General features: G+C 40.3%; 3 protein-coding genes and 3 pseudogenes across 3 annotated transcripts in view; 2 read left to right on the top strand and 4 right to left on the bottom strand.

The window, feature by feature from the left end:
* Positions 1-957: 957 nt before the first annotated feature.
* On the top strand, positions 958-8,395 carry LOC140942565 (uncharacterized; annotated as a pseudogene).
* A 1,510-nt stretch (positions 8,396-9,905) lies between these two features.
* On the bottom strand, positions 9,906-10,554 carry LOC140944627 (uncharacterized; annotated as a pseudogene).
* Positions 10,555-11,106: 552 nt separating this feature from the next.
* LOC140944626 (uncharacterized) lies at positions 11,107-12,631 on the top strand (annotated as a pseudogene).
* Positions 12,632-13,864: 1,233 nt separating this feature from the next.
* Positions 13,865-14,854, bottom strand: LOC140944625 (melatonin receptor type 1B-B-like). The gene has a single exon (XM_073393744.1). It carries the CDS (start codon positions 14,852-14,854, stop codon positions 13,865-13,867), a length of 990 nt encoding a protein of 329 aa, XP_073249845.1.
* Positions 14,855-15,585: 731 nt separating this feature from the next.
* On the bottom strand, positions 15,586-16,584 carry LOC140944624 (melatonin receptor type 1B-B-like). The gene has a single exon (XM_073393743.1). It carries the CDS (start codon positions 16,582-16,584, stop codon positions 15,586-15,588), a length of 999 nt encoding a protein of 332 aa, XP_073249844.1.
* A 1,681-nt stretch (positions 16,585-18,265) lies between these two features.
* The window catches only part of LOC140944622 (melatonin receptor type 1B-B-like), a 1,068-nt gene continuing 745 nt past the window's right edge, over positions 18,266-18,588 (bottom strand). Inside the window, exon 1 of the mRNA XM_073393741.1 lies at positions 18,266-18,588. This exon is cut by the window's right edge and continues 745 nt beyond it. Coding sequence (XP_073249842.1) covers positions 18,266-18,588 — 323 coding nt within the window.

Here is an 18,588-nt window from a genome sequence, read left to right as displayed (position 1 = left end):
TTTGGCATGGTAATGTAAGGGTGTAGGATGGGACTTTTGTACGACCGGTTGTACAGTTGAGTGAATGTTGGGCTCAAGTTGGTAATCTTTTAGTTTCTCGATTTTGTCAATGAACACTGCTGGGAACTTCTGTAAAAAGGTACTGGTACTCACGGTGTACAGGTGAATGTTCAGTAGTTGTAAAGGCCACAACATGCAACATTCCTAGACAGGTTAAGGTTTCACAACTCAGGAGGCAGCCAGCATTGCGTGCTTTGAGTACCAGGAACCTGGTCAGGTCCTTCTGCCCTGACGGAGTATTGATCATTCCGAAAAACAATCTGGCAAGGAGAATCGGGGCAGGGTTGTCTTCTCCAAGAGGGCGAAGTTTCACGTTGGTTGGTTTTAAGGCACTGTTTTTGCGGCACTGATCGCCTCATATGTTGCATAGTCAATGGTGTTCGCTGTTGCACCAGAATCAATACACACTTGAACTGGGGTACCTTCAATTTTAACTGTGATGTCTGCTTTTGCTTAGGGTTGAGATGAAATGCCTCATGACATTCATTCTCATCTGAAGAATTACAAACATACCAGGCCTTGGGTATCTCTGGCTGTTTGCTAATTGGGCGACCTGGATTTGAGGTTCTTTTCATACATACGCATCCAAAATGGTGTAGGATTCTGCACTGAGAACATGTCTTATGAAAAGCAGGTCATCTGGGAGTACGTGGCTGGTGGCCGCGCTGGTTACCGCAATGTGTACATTAGGGACCTTTAGCAGTGACGACGAGCACGTGAACTTCAACTACCGGAAGTTGGAAAACGAACCATGATGCTACCACGCATGCCCAAACGAGCACGAGCTCGTCGTCCACACCTCGTTGAGGACGCCATTTGCCGCCATCTGCCGTCCTGTGGTGAACGTGAGTATTGCTTGACTTGTTTTCTTATTGGCGCTTTATATTCAGAAATTATTCCATGAAGTGGTCAGAAGAGCACGATCTCATGCTATGCAGAGAAGTTCTTGTCATGGAACCATTCAAGCACCCAAAGCAAAGTAGAGAGAGAGGAGAAATCTGGGGAGAAATAGCGCAAAACTTAAATGGACTAAGTGTACCCAAATTCACTGTAAGAACACGGTCTGTTAGGGACAGGCTCACTCTTTTGCTGAGGAAGTACAAAGAAAAGGTGAGAAACGAAGAGCAGGGTTCTGGCATGAAATGAGACGAGGAAACAGAATTGGAGATGGCATTGTCTGAAATCATAGAAAAAGAACAGGCGGCTGACTTAGAAAGGAAAGAAAACACGAACACTCTTACCAAGAAGAATGAAAACGACAAGGCGTCAGCCGAAGAAAGTAGGTTGGAGGCCTTGGAGCGCCTGGGCCAAACAAAAAAGAGGAATGCTGATTCATGTGATGAAGTTATCAAACCAAAAAGCAGAAGAAGTACCACTGAAGCTGTGCAAATTCACGCCGGAGCCAAACCACCCCTCAAATCGGTCATCAGAGGCGCGCGGTGTGTCATGGGTAAAAACCAACATGGCGCAACTATTCGAAAGAAACCCACCTTCTCGGGAAATTAGCATTTTTCTTCGCAGAAATATGCACGATTATCTATCTCAAACGGAAAGTACGGCTACGATGCACTCCATATCCAGATTTTATCATGAAGTAGAGACGGCAGTAGGAATGTTGGAGAAAAAATATGTCGGTCAATCGAGGAACAAGGAAATTCAACAACTTGTTGGGACCCAAAGAATGGTTATTAATGCTCTAAAGAAGATCCATACGAAGATTGTCAGTAGACTTCGACCAACACCCAATCTAACAAACCCTTGGAATGTCATCAGTACACGGAGACTACAGCTGTGGTTATTGTGGAAGTAACACGAATAAATAAAGCTGTTTTTAAATTTGACCAAATGAACATTGAGGGTGAACTTATAGCCAACGATGATCTGCTGAAAAAGAAACCTGCCAAGAATAATGGGAGATATGAGGTTATTGTTGAAAACAGCAAACCACTAAAATTCAGATACAACAAAAATTCAGAAGTGCTCTCAGTTAATTTCTATTATGGCTTTTGGAATGAGCATGGAGTGCCACAGCATTAATTTTTGGCTCGTAAGAGGTAAAGCTAAAAAAGTACTGTTTTGTTTACATAAATGACAATGGCATGGAATTTTGGAATGCTAGAACTTGTAGGGATCTTCCACATGTATTAAAACTGTATTAAAAATAACATAACATAATGCACCTATCAATGGCAAGCCAGCAGGGGGTGGGGGGGGTACATGGGGCATAGGGTGGGGATTTGACATTTTCCAAAAAATTGCTGTCAAACTCCCTACCCCCGGGCAAAAATGTGAGGTCAAATATAACTGAAATTCCCCCCTCCCCCCCCCCCCCCCCCCCCACCGGCTTGACATTGATAGGTACATAATTATAGCTCTGGATGGTCTTCTGACTTACTTCATGGCAGAGCCAGCTGTTCTTTGACTCATTTCCATCTCTTTCTCCTTCCCAGTGGGTTTCCTTGTAGAGTTTGCACTTTCACTGTTAGATTTTCTGAGTAGGTCATGTTTAGTTTACAAGGTACGATAATCTTGGAATTTTCGGCAAGCACTTGATATTGATGTTGATTATCTGTTTGTCAGGCAGTGGCAAAAAGTCCTAATTACAGTCATGATGCCACGATGTTGTTGTTTACATTTATTACACTTTACTGGGATGTTTTACTAAGATTTACAGTCACAACAATATAATTTGTCAGTTATAAAAATGAACAGATTTTATGTTCTAATATCCATATGTTCCCTTGTTAAGAAAAGTCTTATTTATGGTTGACAACTTTGCACTTAGACAACAGAAGATCCATAACCAGGATTCATGATAAAAAATTAATGTTCTCTGGTTAAAACATTTGAACAAAAAACTAAGCATTGAACAACTTGTAACTTTTTTGCCCTAGTGTCCAATAGGCCCATATTGTTAAATTCTTGTGAAGAAAAAATTAAAAAAAATGTATGTCGAGAAAGAGTCTTGTTGCCAATCTTTCCTTTTACAATCTACTGTACGTTGCTGTTCCGGTCAGTTTTGATCAGACGTTTGTTGAATTTACTGCTTGGTTTCAATGACAGATGCTAAGACCAGGCTGATTATTTAAGTTTATGCCCACTGTTTATTCTACATGGGGCAGCCCTTACAATATCACAGCAAGCTGGTATAATGCACCAGCCCTTTCCTTGTTTTTCAAACCAAACAAATAAAAAATGCTATCTATTAGGAGCAACAGTTTTGAATTTAAGCTGTAAGCAATTTTTCCTTTTACAATCTATGTTGCTGTTGCAGCCTGTTTTTGATCATAAGCACTGGCCCTTCCTTTGGTTTTCAAACTAAACTTGTACAAGCTTAATGTGTTTGGCTTCTCTGACCTGCATAGAACTTAGTCCAAAACCATTTTTTAAACAGTGTCAAACAGGGTCTTTAAAGCAGGGGAAATTTTTCCCTTCCTAGCAGCCTCTTTCACCAGCTTCATTGTGCTGCTCATGCAAAGTGGACATTCGTCATCACCAGAATTTGACTTTAGCAGTCCACAGTGGCAGTGCAATACATTTTTCTCTGCTACCTTCTTAGGGATGTACGAGTCCCAAGCTTTCTTTTCTTCTGGGCGGTAGGTAATGCTGTGGTGATCTAATTCTCGAAGCCACACCATAGAGACATATTCATGCCTAAAAACCATCCACCACCTCTGGTTTTCGTTTATGTTACAAGTGTTTTGTACATACGCCGCTAGTTTAATATGTTTGGCTTCTCTCCCCTGCATGGAATTTATTCCAAGTCCAAACCCACTCTCCTTAAACAGTTGTTGGGTGCTGTAGGGGATGGCATATCCAATTGTCCAAGTTGTGGGGTTAATGCCATCAAGCAAAAGGGCATGGGTATTAAAATACAGTTGGCACTTGCTTTCAAGCTCTACCAACTGTTCTCTACTAATTTCCACCCTTGAAAACAGTGACCCACTGTCTCGTAGTTGTAAAGCTGGAAAAGCTACGGCATGCAGTTTTACTCTGATTGAACTTGAAATATTGGCGATGACAGTTAGCACTTGCTTTCAAGCTCTACCAACTGTTCTCTACTAATTTCCACCCTTGAAAACAGTGACCCACTGTCTCGTAGTTGTAAAGCTGGAAAAGCTACGGCATGCAGTTTTACTCTGATTGAACTTGAAATATTGGCGATGACAGTTGGCACTTGCTTTCAAGCTCTACCAACTGTTCTCTACTAATTTCCACCCTTGAAAACAGTGACCCACTGTCTCGTAGTTGTAAAGCTGGAAAAGCTACGGCATGCAGTTTTACTCTGATTGAACTTGAAATATTGGCGATGACAGTTGGCACTTGCTTTCAAGCTCTACCAACTGTTCTCTACTAATTTCCACCCGTGAAAACAGTGACCCACTGTCTCGTAGTTGTAAAGCTGGAAAAGCTACGGCATGCAGTTTTACTCTGATTGAACTTGAAATATTGGCGATGCCTAAGAGAACTTCAATTAGGAGCCCAAAGTTCCAACAAAATCTCTTGGACTCCAAACCTGTAAAACGATAACTGAATTGAAGCCCTTTCTTCCGTTTCTCAGAAAACCAACGGCAAAAGTTTTTGTACAGACGTCCACACTTCATGCGTTCTTTTACACAATTAAAGAACGTGACTAGAGGGCAGGAAGTTGGCAAATCTGATAAAACTACTGCAGCCTTCAATTGATTAGGATTGGTGTGCTGCATGGCAACAGTCAAACAATGGGTAAACCACTGTTGCCAACGATTGTTGATGCTGTGCAATGGATCAGGCTTTATCAAGCTAACAAATTTTCCAAGGGGTGGTACAAACTCCTGCCTGGAAAGGTAAGGTAAAGTAATAATCGACTTTGTTTAATGAGGGTAGCACATAACAGTCTTCCACTGGCAAACCCGTGGCCCTCGAATTCCCGATCGAATTGGAATTTAGAAATGTTGATTTTTGAGGAGGGAGGAAAACCGGAGAACCCGGAGAAAACCCTCGGAATCGAACCCGGGACACATTGGTGGGAGGCGAGCGCTCTCACCACTGCGCCATCCCTGCTCCCCTAAAGTAAATGTAAGATTTAGGCTGCATTCCTTTGGGGTGATCCAGATCTGGATCAGTGATCCAAGATGTCTGGATCATGGTACATCAACAGAACCGGCGAATCCACTTCGGTTATGGATTCACCAGTTCCTTTTGTGCACCATGATTCAGACAGATCTTGGATCACTGATCTTGATCCGGATCACCCCAAAGGAACGCAGCCTTAGAGTAGACCAAAAAAAAATAAAAAAAAATCAAACTGCCTTTAAAAATTTTAAATAAGAGCAAAATTAGCTGCACAGCATCAGAAAATACTCTACCTGGATTTGTTTTGTGCTATGAATTTTGTTTCTCCACCCCTCTGCTTCTTGTCTGGATCTTTTAGGCGCTTTTTAAAATTTTGAACTTTTCTTGCCACCTCTAATCTCTTTTCATAACTCCATGGCTGCCAGGTTGCATCTGAACCTCCTATAGGGCCAAACATGGTGTGCTTGTTGCTTTGTGAGACATTTGCAAATGGGGAAAAATAAGTTGCCGCATTGTTCAACTCTCTCCTGAGAAAGAGGAGGCCCACTTCATGTCTGAAGGAATTAATTTGATGGCAAATCTTACTTGATATCCCTTCTCAGTGGTCAACACTTTATTTTCCACTTCTTTCGTTTCTTTTGTAAGTTGTTGGGTGTAAGCTTTCATTAAAGGGTGGTCCTCTTCACAGTTGGCCCCCAGCAGCAGGTGATTTTCGTTGCAACTCTGGACTCGATTTAGCAGGTTTAGGAAACTGACTAAGTAGGCTGCAAGGATGATTATAAGAACATAACAGATCAAGATCAGTACAGTAGAAGTGGTCACCACCAGAACTATGTTATGCTGTCCCCAAGTGATATAAAAAAGTGATAAATTAAGAATATTAATATCATTAATATGGGCTCTTCTTTGTTTACAATGAAATGCATGTGAAAGATAGTTCACAGTATCCTTAGGTACAACTAAGCTCTAAAAGATATACTGGCAATTCAAAAGTTTCTTGCAGTGAGTTTACATAAACTGGCCATTCATGCTAATGTAAACTAACTAAACAAGCTTACCAGTGGCGCAATCATCTTTACCAAATGGTGCACCATCTGCCCCTATAGCAACCCCGAATAGTCCCTCTTCACCATGAAACCAATGAAGCATGGGGATTTGTTTATGAAGATCCATATACAGATCAGCTAGGTTCAGGAGATATGGTTTAAGTGGTCTGTAAACACCAGGAACACTTTCCGTAGATAGCTCTGTGGCTAGTGTTTGTAAATCTCTCAGTTCTGCGACATCAATAGTTTTCAAAACCGACATCAGATTTTTATAGGGTAAAATTTTTGGCACTTCAAGCCCTGGAATAATTTCTGCTTTCTGATTTTTTCTCTTTTTACCCCCTGACTCATTCAAGACATCAGAACTATTTCTTATGCTGGTGTATTTTCTCTTTCCAAGCAGCCCACTTTCATAAAGTACTCGCATGCTTCTAATTTTGTTTGCTTGGCTCTTTTCATATTCTTTGACCTTGCTGTTCAAAATGCCTGGAACAACTGAATCCATGCATTTCTTGGAATTGGATATATACTCTCTCATCTCTCCAGTTTCTGCTGAGGTAACCAAAGTTGTCCAAAGGCCATCTTTTATTGATTTTGTTTGTTCTTTCTCAGAAGTGTAAACATGACTGTCACAGTGGATTGCTTTCACAGCCTCAACTGTTTTCTGTCTTCGTCGCCTGAACTGGCTTGCTGACAAACTCAGTGTTTCACTATTAGCTGGATTGATTTTACTGATCACAGATGGCCTCCTTTCCATTTTTCTTGGTATGCTTGGGTGTTCACACTGATGTGTACTGTTCTCAATTTCTGCGAGCTTTTAAAAGAACATTTCCTAACTAACTCACTAACATAACTCTCTAAACATAATATTACCACTACCTGTATCTAAAAATACAGTCTGTGTAATCTCACTAATATCACTCATTAAGTATACACCTAATCTGAACGGTGCAAATTGCTGGAGGTGTGACTCTGTAAACCGGTATTATTTACTGAGTTAGAGCTAAACCTACAGCTGTACATGAACATACACCTGCAAATTACTCCATCTGCATAGTAACCCCACAAAGCACATTAAATGCATCATACAAAACAAAATTCTGAAATTATTCAATTGAAAACTGAAATGTGGCTTTACTTTATGAATACCTATACTTCTGAAATATTTGAGTAATTAAAAACAATTTTAGTTGAAAAGCTTAGTAAAGCTTCCTAAGATATCCTGCCACTACAAACTTGCTGATATAATATAGAAATTATGCAATTGAAAACCTCTTACCTTTCTCTTCTTTCTCTCTATTTTCTTTGTGCTAGCATCCAGTAATTTCGTGAGCTTTTCCAACTCACCTTCCTTCTCAACAAGACAACTTCTAAGGGACTCAACAGCTCTGGATTGTTCGGCCTGTGCATTTTGTATGGCAACCTTTTTGGCATGTTGGTACGCACCAATATTAAATCGACGTTTTCTTTTCACTCCACGCGGTATGCTGAAACACCAATGATTTAGTTTTTTCATTCAATACTATTTGGGATGTAAAATCAAACTTTCTAACAGAGGAAGAATGGAACTAAAATCCTATCATTTTAGTTTTTTCTCGTAAACTACATACAGCCCAAAAAATCAAGTTAAAAACTCGCCTTTCGCTGCCCAGTTCGACAGGTAAATTGTCTTCGTTCACCACTCCAAGCATGCTTCAAACAAGGACGCTTCAAGAATAACCCTGGCAGTTTACATATCAAAAGAAAGCTTGTCTTCTCTAAAACATGAATTTGCCCGCCATTTCTCTCTTCGAGGTACCCAGTCTTCACACGGCGAGATTTTTCTCGGCTGGTCTGGAGGGGAGATCGAAGAAATTCAGACCAGAAGCCTTTGCGTGCATTTTGGCCGCCATATTGGAATTTTTTGGGGACGCTCTGATGACCGATTTGAGGGGTGGTTTGGCCCCGGCGTGATTCTAAAAGAAAAATTTGAGAATGAGAAGGAATTCCGGAAGGAAGAAATGGAATTGAAGAAGAAAGAGTAAGAAAATAAAGCAGCTCAGCATCAAATGCTGATAGATCAGCAGAGGCAGAACCAGCAACAGTACCAAGATGTAATGAAGATGATGGCTGAACAGCAGCAGAGGCAGGAACAGCAGCTACAGAACTTTCAAATGCTTTTCCTGCAGCAGCAACAACAACAGAGTCAAATGTTAATGACTTTACTTGAAAAAGTAATGCCCAAATCCTCATAAGAACTGGCAAAGGCAAAACAAAAGTTGAAAATCAAATTGTCAACCTTTGGCCCTTTCAGCCCTTTAGAACCATGTTGTTGTTATCATAATTTTTAACTGATTATTTTCCAACTATAATTTTGTCTCTTTTTTTTCTGGTGACTTTGACTGTCCAGCTTGGTGATTAGTTTTTTCTTTACCTCGACTTCAAAGGTTGATGGGTTGTTTACACCTCTGGAGAAAGGAATTTTCTTAATGCAGTGTTTACGGTGATCAAAGATACATTGTTGAAGCTGAGAAAACTTAAGTTAACCCTTTCACTCACAAGGATGTAGAAGTTATGAATTAAAACTTCAAATTAACTATCACATGGCTGATAAAATGCTGCAAACCTTTGCAGTAACATCACATAAGAGTCACTGCTGCTAGATAGGTGGCATAGTAATTAAAAACATGGTCTTAAACATCGTCGTGAGAAAGAAAGTAGTACATTGATGTTTAGACACTGGGAGTGAAAGGGTCAAATTAAGCTGTCCTTTGAAATTTTAGAACGTTAGTGTTAGGATGTGCTTCATTTTCTTACATTTGAGCATAGGTTGAGCAAAACATTGAAATAAGAATAAAATACACATACCCTTTTCAGTACTCTTTTGAAACATTAGCATCTTATTGCTCAGTATCCGGCTCTGGAATTATTTTTATATTCCTTTTAAGCCTAGGGCTATGAAGGGGTTGGGGAGGGGAGGCTTTTGAATTAATCTTTTAACTTTTTGATGGATTGATCTATAGGCACCAAATTGATCTGGAAATATTCGTTTGTGCCATTATCATGTTTATATGACATTTTCATTTCCATAGCAACCACATAAATCAAAACTTGCATGTGTGTCGTTTTCTTCTATTTTCTTCCTGTACATTGAAGGTGCTTTTTTAAAGTATGATTCCTCCTTTCCTACAGTCTATATTTTACATCCCATTACACTGAATATTATCCAGGAAGGAGAAAATACATCATCAAAATCAGTAAGGCTAAACTACAATTCATTGAAAGTATTGTTCCAGGGAAGGGGGTTCAATACCAAAATAATCACTGGTGTTATTACCATAAAGGCATGTAATGGCATTACGGAGAAGTGCACAGACAACATACATTTTACCGACGCTGCTAAGGCCTATCTTCAAATTCTTTTTATAGTCAAGAAATTTAAAAGAATCAATGACGTCACCGAATAACCATTCTACAGAAATCCGTAAAGCGCTCATAGCCTCATTGTAATCCTGCATGAGGGGTGTAAGTGGGACACGACGGAACGGTGTTTGGAGATGAACTCGGAGAGGGTAGGCCACATCTCCTTAAATGCACATAGCTTGCGCTGCTGGATTATAGGCATACTGTTGAAAGTCCCGCAGTAGTCCAGAATCGTTTAACATCCCTGCGTCGTGTTTACGCCCCTCTAGAAACGAAATTAAAATCAAACATGAGAAGAGAAATTTTTTTCGGGGGAGAGGGGGAGGGGGTAAGTTTAAAACACTAACGTTTTATTACAAACTCACCAACTGGTCCAAATAGGTTGCCAATAAGTCCATTTGGTAGGGACAAGGATTGGAATTTTAACGCGTGTACCCTCTTGTGGCCATTGTACACAATTCTCTGACGCTCATTTGGTCTTGAAATGGGTCGGACCGTTCCGTCTACAAAACCGAAACAGTTGTCAAGGGGGCCTCCTTTTCCTGATATATTCAGAAGATCTCGATTCCATTCTGTTATACGGTGCCCATGAACGTCATAAATATAGTCGATGACATCATTTGAGATCAGGCTTATAACAGAAACCGGGCGGCCAAATCGCGGAATCAGATCACTGAGTCTGCATGGGTAGGCAACTCGTTTGAGGAGTATGCATAGGCCTTCCATGTCGTCGCAAATACTCCTCTGCTCGCATTTAAACACCGGTGGTAGTTGGAGGGCTGCAACAAGGCGAGGGAGATCGTGTTTCTCGACACGAAACTCTGCCTTGCACTCCGCGGAGTTCATAGAATCCAAATCAAACCGTTGAAAAATCTGGAAAATCTGGATTCTTTGAGATGAAACTATCGTAAAGTAGCAAAAACTCTTTATCGGAAATAATGTAATCGCCGTAGAGAAGTACAAGGAGGTCACGAAATTCTTTGAAAGACATTTTCCCTGGTGACTTTCACTGTAGAAAGAGACTCGTCCACGTACCGTAACCGGTTTGCTAAATGTTTTTGTTTCCCGCCGAAATACCGCCGTGGACGACGTTCTCGTTCCAGGCCCTAATCAGTCATACCAGTCCTCGTCCTCGTTCTCGTCTTCATTGCTAAAGGTCGCTATGTTGCCGCTTCTCCGAAATAAAATTCACTTGTTGTTCTTTGCTGATGGTTGGCAATGTCACTTGGTGAGCGTTTTCCGAGCATTCCTGCAACGAGGCATTCTCAATGTTCGCAGCCTGAAAATTGGCCGACTCCATGGAGCGAGTAATATCCAACAATGAACTGAGAGAAGCAGTGGATTTTTCGCGAATGAGATGTCGACGAAGTGTGGTGGAATGACAATGTTCAATTAACCGGTCCTTAAAAGAACAGTATCCCGTCAACAACCAACTCAAACACTGTCAACAAAGTGCTTTCCTACAATGCAATAAGTACTTTGTGTACAGTAAATGTGGTATTTAACCCACAATGCATCGTATGGTTTCCCGCCAAAATTCAACATGGCTGGAAACAGAGCTTCCAGGATCGAAGAATGAGAAAATTTCTTTGAAGAATTGCTTCGTTTGATGACTGATTATGAAGCGTTCTACGACTCAACAGATTTGAGATTGACAGAAAATATAGTAATTCGAATGGGGTCAGCCCTTCTTGCTCTTCAACAAGTCATAACTTCAGCGATTGAAAGACGACTGGACTGTGCTTAGGTTCTACAAGAAATTTTCAACAATGTTCGCATTTTGTTTTGAATTGACAAGGAGAAGGGAAACTGAAACAGGCTCTCCCTGTAGTAACCTGGCAATTTATTCGTTAGAACTGCCAAAAGTTGAGTGAAGTGGCCGTCCGGGTAGGCCACGGTTTGAAATCAGCGAGGCTGTTCTCTTGGAATTGCGGTCATATGGTTTTACGTGGAAACAAGTTGCAGACATGCTCCTTGCTTCAAGATGGACTATAAGAAGACGTGTTGTTGAGTATGGTTTACAGGAAACAACAGGTTTTTCTGCATTATCTGATGAACAGATTGACTTTTATGTCAAACAGTTTATTGAAGAGCATGGGAATCTTGTGGGATGATCTATGGTGCAAGACTTTCTTTAGTCTCTTGGCTTCAGACTTCAACGTCGCAGGGTAAGGGCAAGTATTTCCCGAGTGGATCCGCATAATTCTCGCATCAGATGGGCAATTGTCGTTTCAAGACGAGCTTATTCAGTACAAGGGCCGAATAGTCTTTGGCATATTGATGGCCACCACAGTCTCGTGAACTGGGGATTTGTTATCCACGGAGGAATAGACGGTTTCTCAAGGCTGATAGTGTATCTTCACTGCTCCAACAACAACAGAAAGGAAACTGTAACTCACCTTTTTCGCTCTGCCACTGAACGCTATGACTGGCCATCAAGAGTAAAGAGTGATCATGGAGGAGAAATTGTAGGTGTCTGGCAGTTAATGGAAGAGGAGCGTGGTCCAAATAGAGAAAGTTTCCTGGCTGGAACATCGGCACACAATCAACGCATCGATCGTCTCTGGCGGGATGTATTTTGTTCCTTCTGTCACATTTTTTATTACACATTTCAGGCCGTGGAGGAGTCAGGACTACTCCAGCGAAACAACAGTTTGCACAAGCTTGTACTACACTACATTTTTACCCCCAGAATAAATAAGGCCCTTCCGTCATTTGCTGCTGCGTGGAATCATCATCCTATGAGAACTGAGCGCCATTGGTCTCCGTTCCAGATGTGGGCAAATGGGGTGCTCCAAATGAGGAATCATTCACTAGTAGGCATTTCTGATATAGCAGAATCCGGAGGAGATGTTGACGATCTACAATGGTATGGGTATTACCCTTTTGCTCCAACGCCAAGTGATGGTGGACTTTCCACCGTAGATGTTGAAGATGTCATTATCGACTTACCTACTGACACCTTGACTTCGCTTAGGCAAAATATTGATCCGTTCCAACATTCTGATTCCTTTGGGATTGATCTTTTTCAGAATGGTTTATTGCTACTAATGCAGGCTGGAGAATAGAGTAGCATATCTCCAGGGTGATAAGGGCTGATTATTTGACTTTTAAGTGGAGCCAGGCTCGTGGCAAAAACAATATTTTACTCACTCGCTGCGCTCGTTCGTAAAATATTGTTTTGCCACTGGAAAATAAAATTCATATCTTCTCGCCACCGAGTAATATCCTCTCTATATATTCAAATTAAACGATATTATTGTGTTGCCGATGTACTCAAATAAAAGCAAGGCGTAGGTATGAGAAATCAACGTCTTACAAATATACCAGAAAATTCAAGAAAAATAAGACAGGAAAAGACGTGAAATTTGAGAGTTAGGAATTGTTTTGTTTTAAGGCAAATGGTGAGTTATCTTGCACGCTTTAACTGATATTGTTTACTTTTCTCTAAGACTTTCTTAGCTAATACTTGCGGAGAGGAAGGCGGGAGATATAATGGTTTCTTTGACGATCAGTACATCAAAACTACACAGTCATTGATTTTAAAAGAACAAATTATGGAAAATTTTCTCTTCAGTACAGAGGAGCAATAATATGGAATAGTTAAGCCAATTGTAATCTTGAGAAATCCGGTAAATCCTGGTTCCCAGCATTAATCTTTGAAAAACAAGCTATACGAGCCTTAAATGGAATATAAAGAAAGCTTGGTTATTTAAGGTATTTGTGTTTTTCCTTTGAACCCGGAAAGCCAGGCTTTAAAGTATGGCTTAATACATTTTAATCATTGAAAGACAAAATTCAATGTTTTCGAGGTGTTACATCTACAATACGCAACATTATTAATACGACTCCGAGTCATCGGAGCATAACTAGGCTAATATCTCAGAGACAATTTAACCCGAAATGCGTAGTGTTTGGCAAGTAGTCCTCTTGGATGTTGTTCTTTCAGAATACCCTGACAAATCCCATAATTTCACAAAAATTTATTTCTTTATGACGTCACACTTTAGAACTCTATCGACTAGAGTCCGCTAGCACGACAGAAGTGCCGAACAAGATAAGAATAAGTTAAGTAGGGAAGAACTGCAGCTTTAAAAAGCTGTAACTTAGTACCAGTGGGTAACCAGCCGTCAAACATATAGTTATGATCTTGAAACACGGAAACACACAAAACGGATCAATGAGCCTTTATTTAGAAGTTAGCTCTGGGTATGTTAACTGAATTCAGTTTGTAAACCGCCCAAACGCAATGATAAATCATAAAATTAAAGTTGTTGTTTTTTAGTTTTTGCTGTTGTTTTTTACTGTTCTTGGTCTTTCTCCAGGGCAAGAGAAGGTTCAACAACGAGATGTGAGCGACAATAAACGCATCGAAATAGCCTGAAGTACTCCCTTTGAAACGTTTTGTTCAGTGCACCGTATAACATAGGATTTATAGCACTGCTCATGGTACCCAAAATACTATATGCAAAGTAAGCTTCACGGGAAAAATGCCAACTTCCCAGAATCGTATCGACAACATCAATTATCAAAAGCGGGGTCCAACACAAATTGAAAACCACCACAATCGCAAACAATGTGCGCGTTATTTTAATCTCTTCCACATTTATTGCTCTACCTCCAGTTTCATCTCTTTGTAAGTTTCTGTTGTGGTCGAGAACAAACTGGTAAATTCTGAGGTAGCAAAAAATAATGAAGCATGTGGGAAGACCAACATAAACCGTTACCACTATTGCAGTGAACGCACCACTATCGATTTGAAGATAGCAAAAGAACTTGGAAGGATGAAAGACCATTCGGTGTCCGCTCAGAAGATAAGGCAATGAAGCCGTCATGGAATAAAGCCAGGAGAGAATGATCATTATCGTGGTTTTCTCCCTGGTAAAGTACCGCCGGTACACTGCTGGTTTGAGGATCCTAAAATATCTGTTGAAAGCCATCAAAGTCATGGTATGTATTGAGGCAATTGCAAGGGTTATAGCTAAGAAACCTTGGTGCTGACAAGTTGCATCGTCAAAAGGCCACCTGGATAACACTAAAACTGGAAAACTCAAAGGACAAGCAGTCAAAAGCCCCAAAGCGAAGTCTGAAACAGCTAGTGATACCACGAACATATTTGGGATGGTTCGCATCTGTCGGTTTAACAGCATAATCGCCAGGGTTATAAAGTTCCCCACAAACAAAACTAATAGTATGAGTCCGAAAACACCCGATTCCAAGATGATTCTTGAAATGTTTCTGGACTGCAGTTCCAGTAACATTTCAGTGAGTTGTTTTTCTGTTGAATCCATCGAGGTTAACGTTGAAAGCCTGGACAAGAAGCTTTGAGGAGGTCTCCTCCTCTTCAAAGATATTCCTTCGAATGTTTGTTTTAGCTGTGGTTAGCCAATTTAACTGCTTTTAATTTTGAATGTATTTGGAAATGCACGGACTATCTAATGAATGAGGTTGATTTTAATTATGTAATACAAAGGATGAAACATCATTTAACTGCTTGTAATTTTGTGATTGTGTTTTTTGTAATTGTGTTTGGCAATGAAGTCGGACCATCTAATAAAGGAAAGAGATTTCAATCATGTGAAGTAGAGGATGGGCATTGGTTGGCTAGTCATTTGGTGCTAATTAAAACAGTAAAATAAAATGCAGGTGTTTTGAGGGTTCAATGTAAGGCCCGGAAACAGGATTAGTTTTAATTAATTTGGCACTTAAGTCTGCCTTCTTAATTACACAGTGTATATCAGATTGTATTTTCCTGAGAGAATTTATCAAAAAACCCAAGAAATGTCATATCTATCTGCCTGATTATCCGGATGCTGCTTTCCAAGTTATTTTTTGTAATTGCCTTAGGGACCCCCTTAGCTTTACTGGCTACTTTGGAATTATCACCTGTATTCCAATGTTCCTTATTTATCCTCGTTTCCGTTCATCACTTTGTCTTTTCGTAAAGAAATAAAGGTGTGGGGTGGCAAAATGTAATCATAATCTTTTTTGAAAGTATGTTTTTCAAAAGATTTTCCTTTCTTTAAGCCATTGTACTTGTTCTTGTTCTCTGCAGGGTGAATGCCGGTTCAACTGAATGGTGCCCGCGGCAGTTAACACACCGAAGTATCTTTATATACTCTCTCTGAAAGTTTTTGTTCAGTAAACCGTATAATATGGGATTTATAGCACTGCTCACTGTGGCCAGAAAACTATATGAGACGTAAACTTCCCTATTGAAACCCCACCTTCCCCGAATCGTGTCGATGACATCGATCATTAAGATGGGTGTCCAGCACAAATTGAAAACCACCACAATCACGAACAATGTACGCGCTATTTTTATATCCTCCACATTTACTCTTCTGCGTCCAGTTTCATTCTCTTGTAAATTGATGTTGTGATTTCGGACGTATTGGAAGATCCTAAAGTAGCAGAAAATAATGATGCATGTAGGAATTCCGATATAGACTGTTACCAACACCACTGTAAACGCACCACTATCGATTTGAAGATAGCAAAAGAACTTGGAAGGATGAAAGACCATTCGGTGTCCGCTGAGTAGATAAGGTAATGGAGCCGTAGTGGAATAAAGCCAGGAGAGAATGATCATTATCGAGGTTTTCTTCCTGGTAAAGTAGCGCCGGTACACTGTGGGTCTTACGATTCGAAAGTATCTGTTCAGAGACATAAACGTCATTGTATGAATCGAGGCAATTGCCAAGGTTACAGCAATGAAGCCTTGATATTGGCATGCGAGCTCGTCGAAAGGCCATCTGGATGTCACTAAGACAGGAAGACTTAAAAGATCTGCAGACAAAAGCCCCAAAGCGAAGTCTGACACAGCTAGCGATGCTACGAACATGTTTGGAATGGTTCGCATTCGACGGTTCAACAACATAACCAAGATGGTTATAAAGTTACCAACAAACAAAAAGAGTGTAATTATTGAGAAGGAAAGCGATTCAAAGATGATTTTCGCCCTGCTTCTGGACTGCAGTTCTCGTAACATTTCGTTCAGTTGATTTTCTGTAGAATCCATCGCCTAACTATAAAGGTAGAATTGTTTTTTACTTATATTTATCACTCAACTCAGATGGCAATTGCGTCCAAAGGGTATTTGGCGTTTTCTATGGACGGCTTATTTTGGTACTTTTATATATATATATATATATATATATATATAATATACTTCATCTCACGTGTAAATAATAATCATTTTAATAAATTGCAAACCAATCAGTTTCGCTCATTGTCTGAGAAATTTTATTACTTTTTATACTCATTGACATTACACGGAGTTGCTTTACTTAAAATTAAAAACGCAAACTGAACGCAGGTGTATTGAAACATTCGAAATTTGAGGCTATGTGGCAATTAACAATCAGGCTTTTTCTTCGTACCGTTGCACCCTGGAAGCAGAGCTTTTCTTTTCTTAATCGATTTTGGTGTACTGGAGGGAGACGCTGCATGAATCGACTAAGACTTTTGTTGAGCATGCGTTGCATGTTGCTAAGATACAGCGTTGAACCCAGGCCTAATAGCCGTTTGCTTGGTACAGCGGGTTCTGTTATGAACATATAAATAGATGGTCGCGCACAGAAACCCAGTTTGATGAGAAGAAACAAGATTAACTAGTCCAGACGTTCGGGACGCGGCAACTTCAAAGGATTGACGCAAATCAGGCAGAGCCTCCTTTTCTCCTCCTCGATCAAGAAGAAGATAAAAGGAGGCTCTGCTCGCAGGGTGGCAGACTTTCTCAAAGTCCTTCGCTTCTCATTTCCGGTTCCGGTAGTAGGCCCCAGCGCGTTCACTTTTGCCGTAGAAAACATAAAAAAGTCTCCCGCTCCCGATTGGCGCTAAGGAACAATTTTGAGCTCGACTTGTTGGCAAGCCCAGAGGGTGGTAACGTTGGTATTCAGGCTTCAAAAATATGGATGCACAATTAATTATGACGTTAAAAATCATTAGGGACTGTGCAATAATTAACAGGAGGGGGGAGGGGGGGCTGAAAAACTAGAGGGGGGCATTACATAAAATTGCTGCCAAGATAGGGGGGGCTCAAAGTAAAATCACTCATTTGACGGAGGGGGGCCTTAAGTTTTATTCAGCCCTCCCCCCTTCCTGATAATTATTGCACAGTCCCTTATGTGAAGAGAATTGCAAAATCTAATCTTGTAAAATTGTCACCTCAAACTCAGTGGCACTGTGAGTTGATTTCTTTTTACTATACCAAACACAAAAAGGCTCAGTTAGGTATAATTTTATGCCTATTTCCTTTAGTTTGCCTGAAAGAGATCTAAAGATCACTATAGTGTTTTTACCTTGCTAGATTTCCACGCGCGACCACGTCTGAAAATGATTTTTTTATTGGTTGACTCTGGTAATTCTTACAGTAGCATGGTAAAAGTTTATCTCCAGATTTCTTTTGTCCCCTAAAAACAATTCAACTACTGCTAATGATGATGATGATGATGTGGTGGTGGTGGTAGTAGTAAGACTACATTCTATGATAATAATAATAATAAAAAATGAAAATGAGCCATAGTTTTTGTTAATAAAAAGTATTTTAAAAAAAACATATGTAATGGTGTTTTTATGATATAGTCTGATCTTTTTATATTTTTCCAGCAAGATTAGGTCACCATTATCATAGTAGATTTTCATTGATGCATAAGGTACTTTAATTAGTCAGATTTTCTTGTAGCCACTGACTACCCTTGTTAGCCGGTGTGGTCTTTGCGAGTGAAAGGTTTTACCTCAAACAACCTGTTCTCTGCCATTTGTACCCTTTTGTTGCTCCCGTTGACTGTGCTTGTTCGTTTTTCCACCGTCATTATCGGCTGAATGGTCGTTCGCACTTCGCAGCAATTGCAGCGTAGAATTTTCAGATATTCCTTTTGAAAACTTTTATTTAGCACACCGTATATCAATGGATTTATAGCGCTACTTATAGTGGCTAAGAAGCTGTATGCAACGTATAATTCGCGAGGGAAGATCCAGCCTCCAAGGACTATATCGGTAATATCAATTACAAATATGGGCG

Source organism: Porites lutea, chromosome 7 (assembly GCF_958299795.1).
Source record: "Porites lutea chromosome 7, jaPorLute2.1, whole genome shotgun sequence".
Lineage (NCBI taxonomy): Eukaryota > Metazoa > Cnidaria > Anthozoa > Scleractinia > Poritidae > Porites > Porites lutea.
The sequence above is the reverse complement of the archived record's forward strand: the minus strand, read 5'-3'. Positions and strand labels throughout refer to the sequence as shown.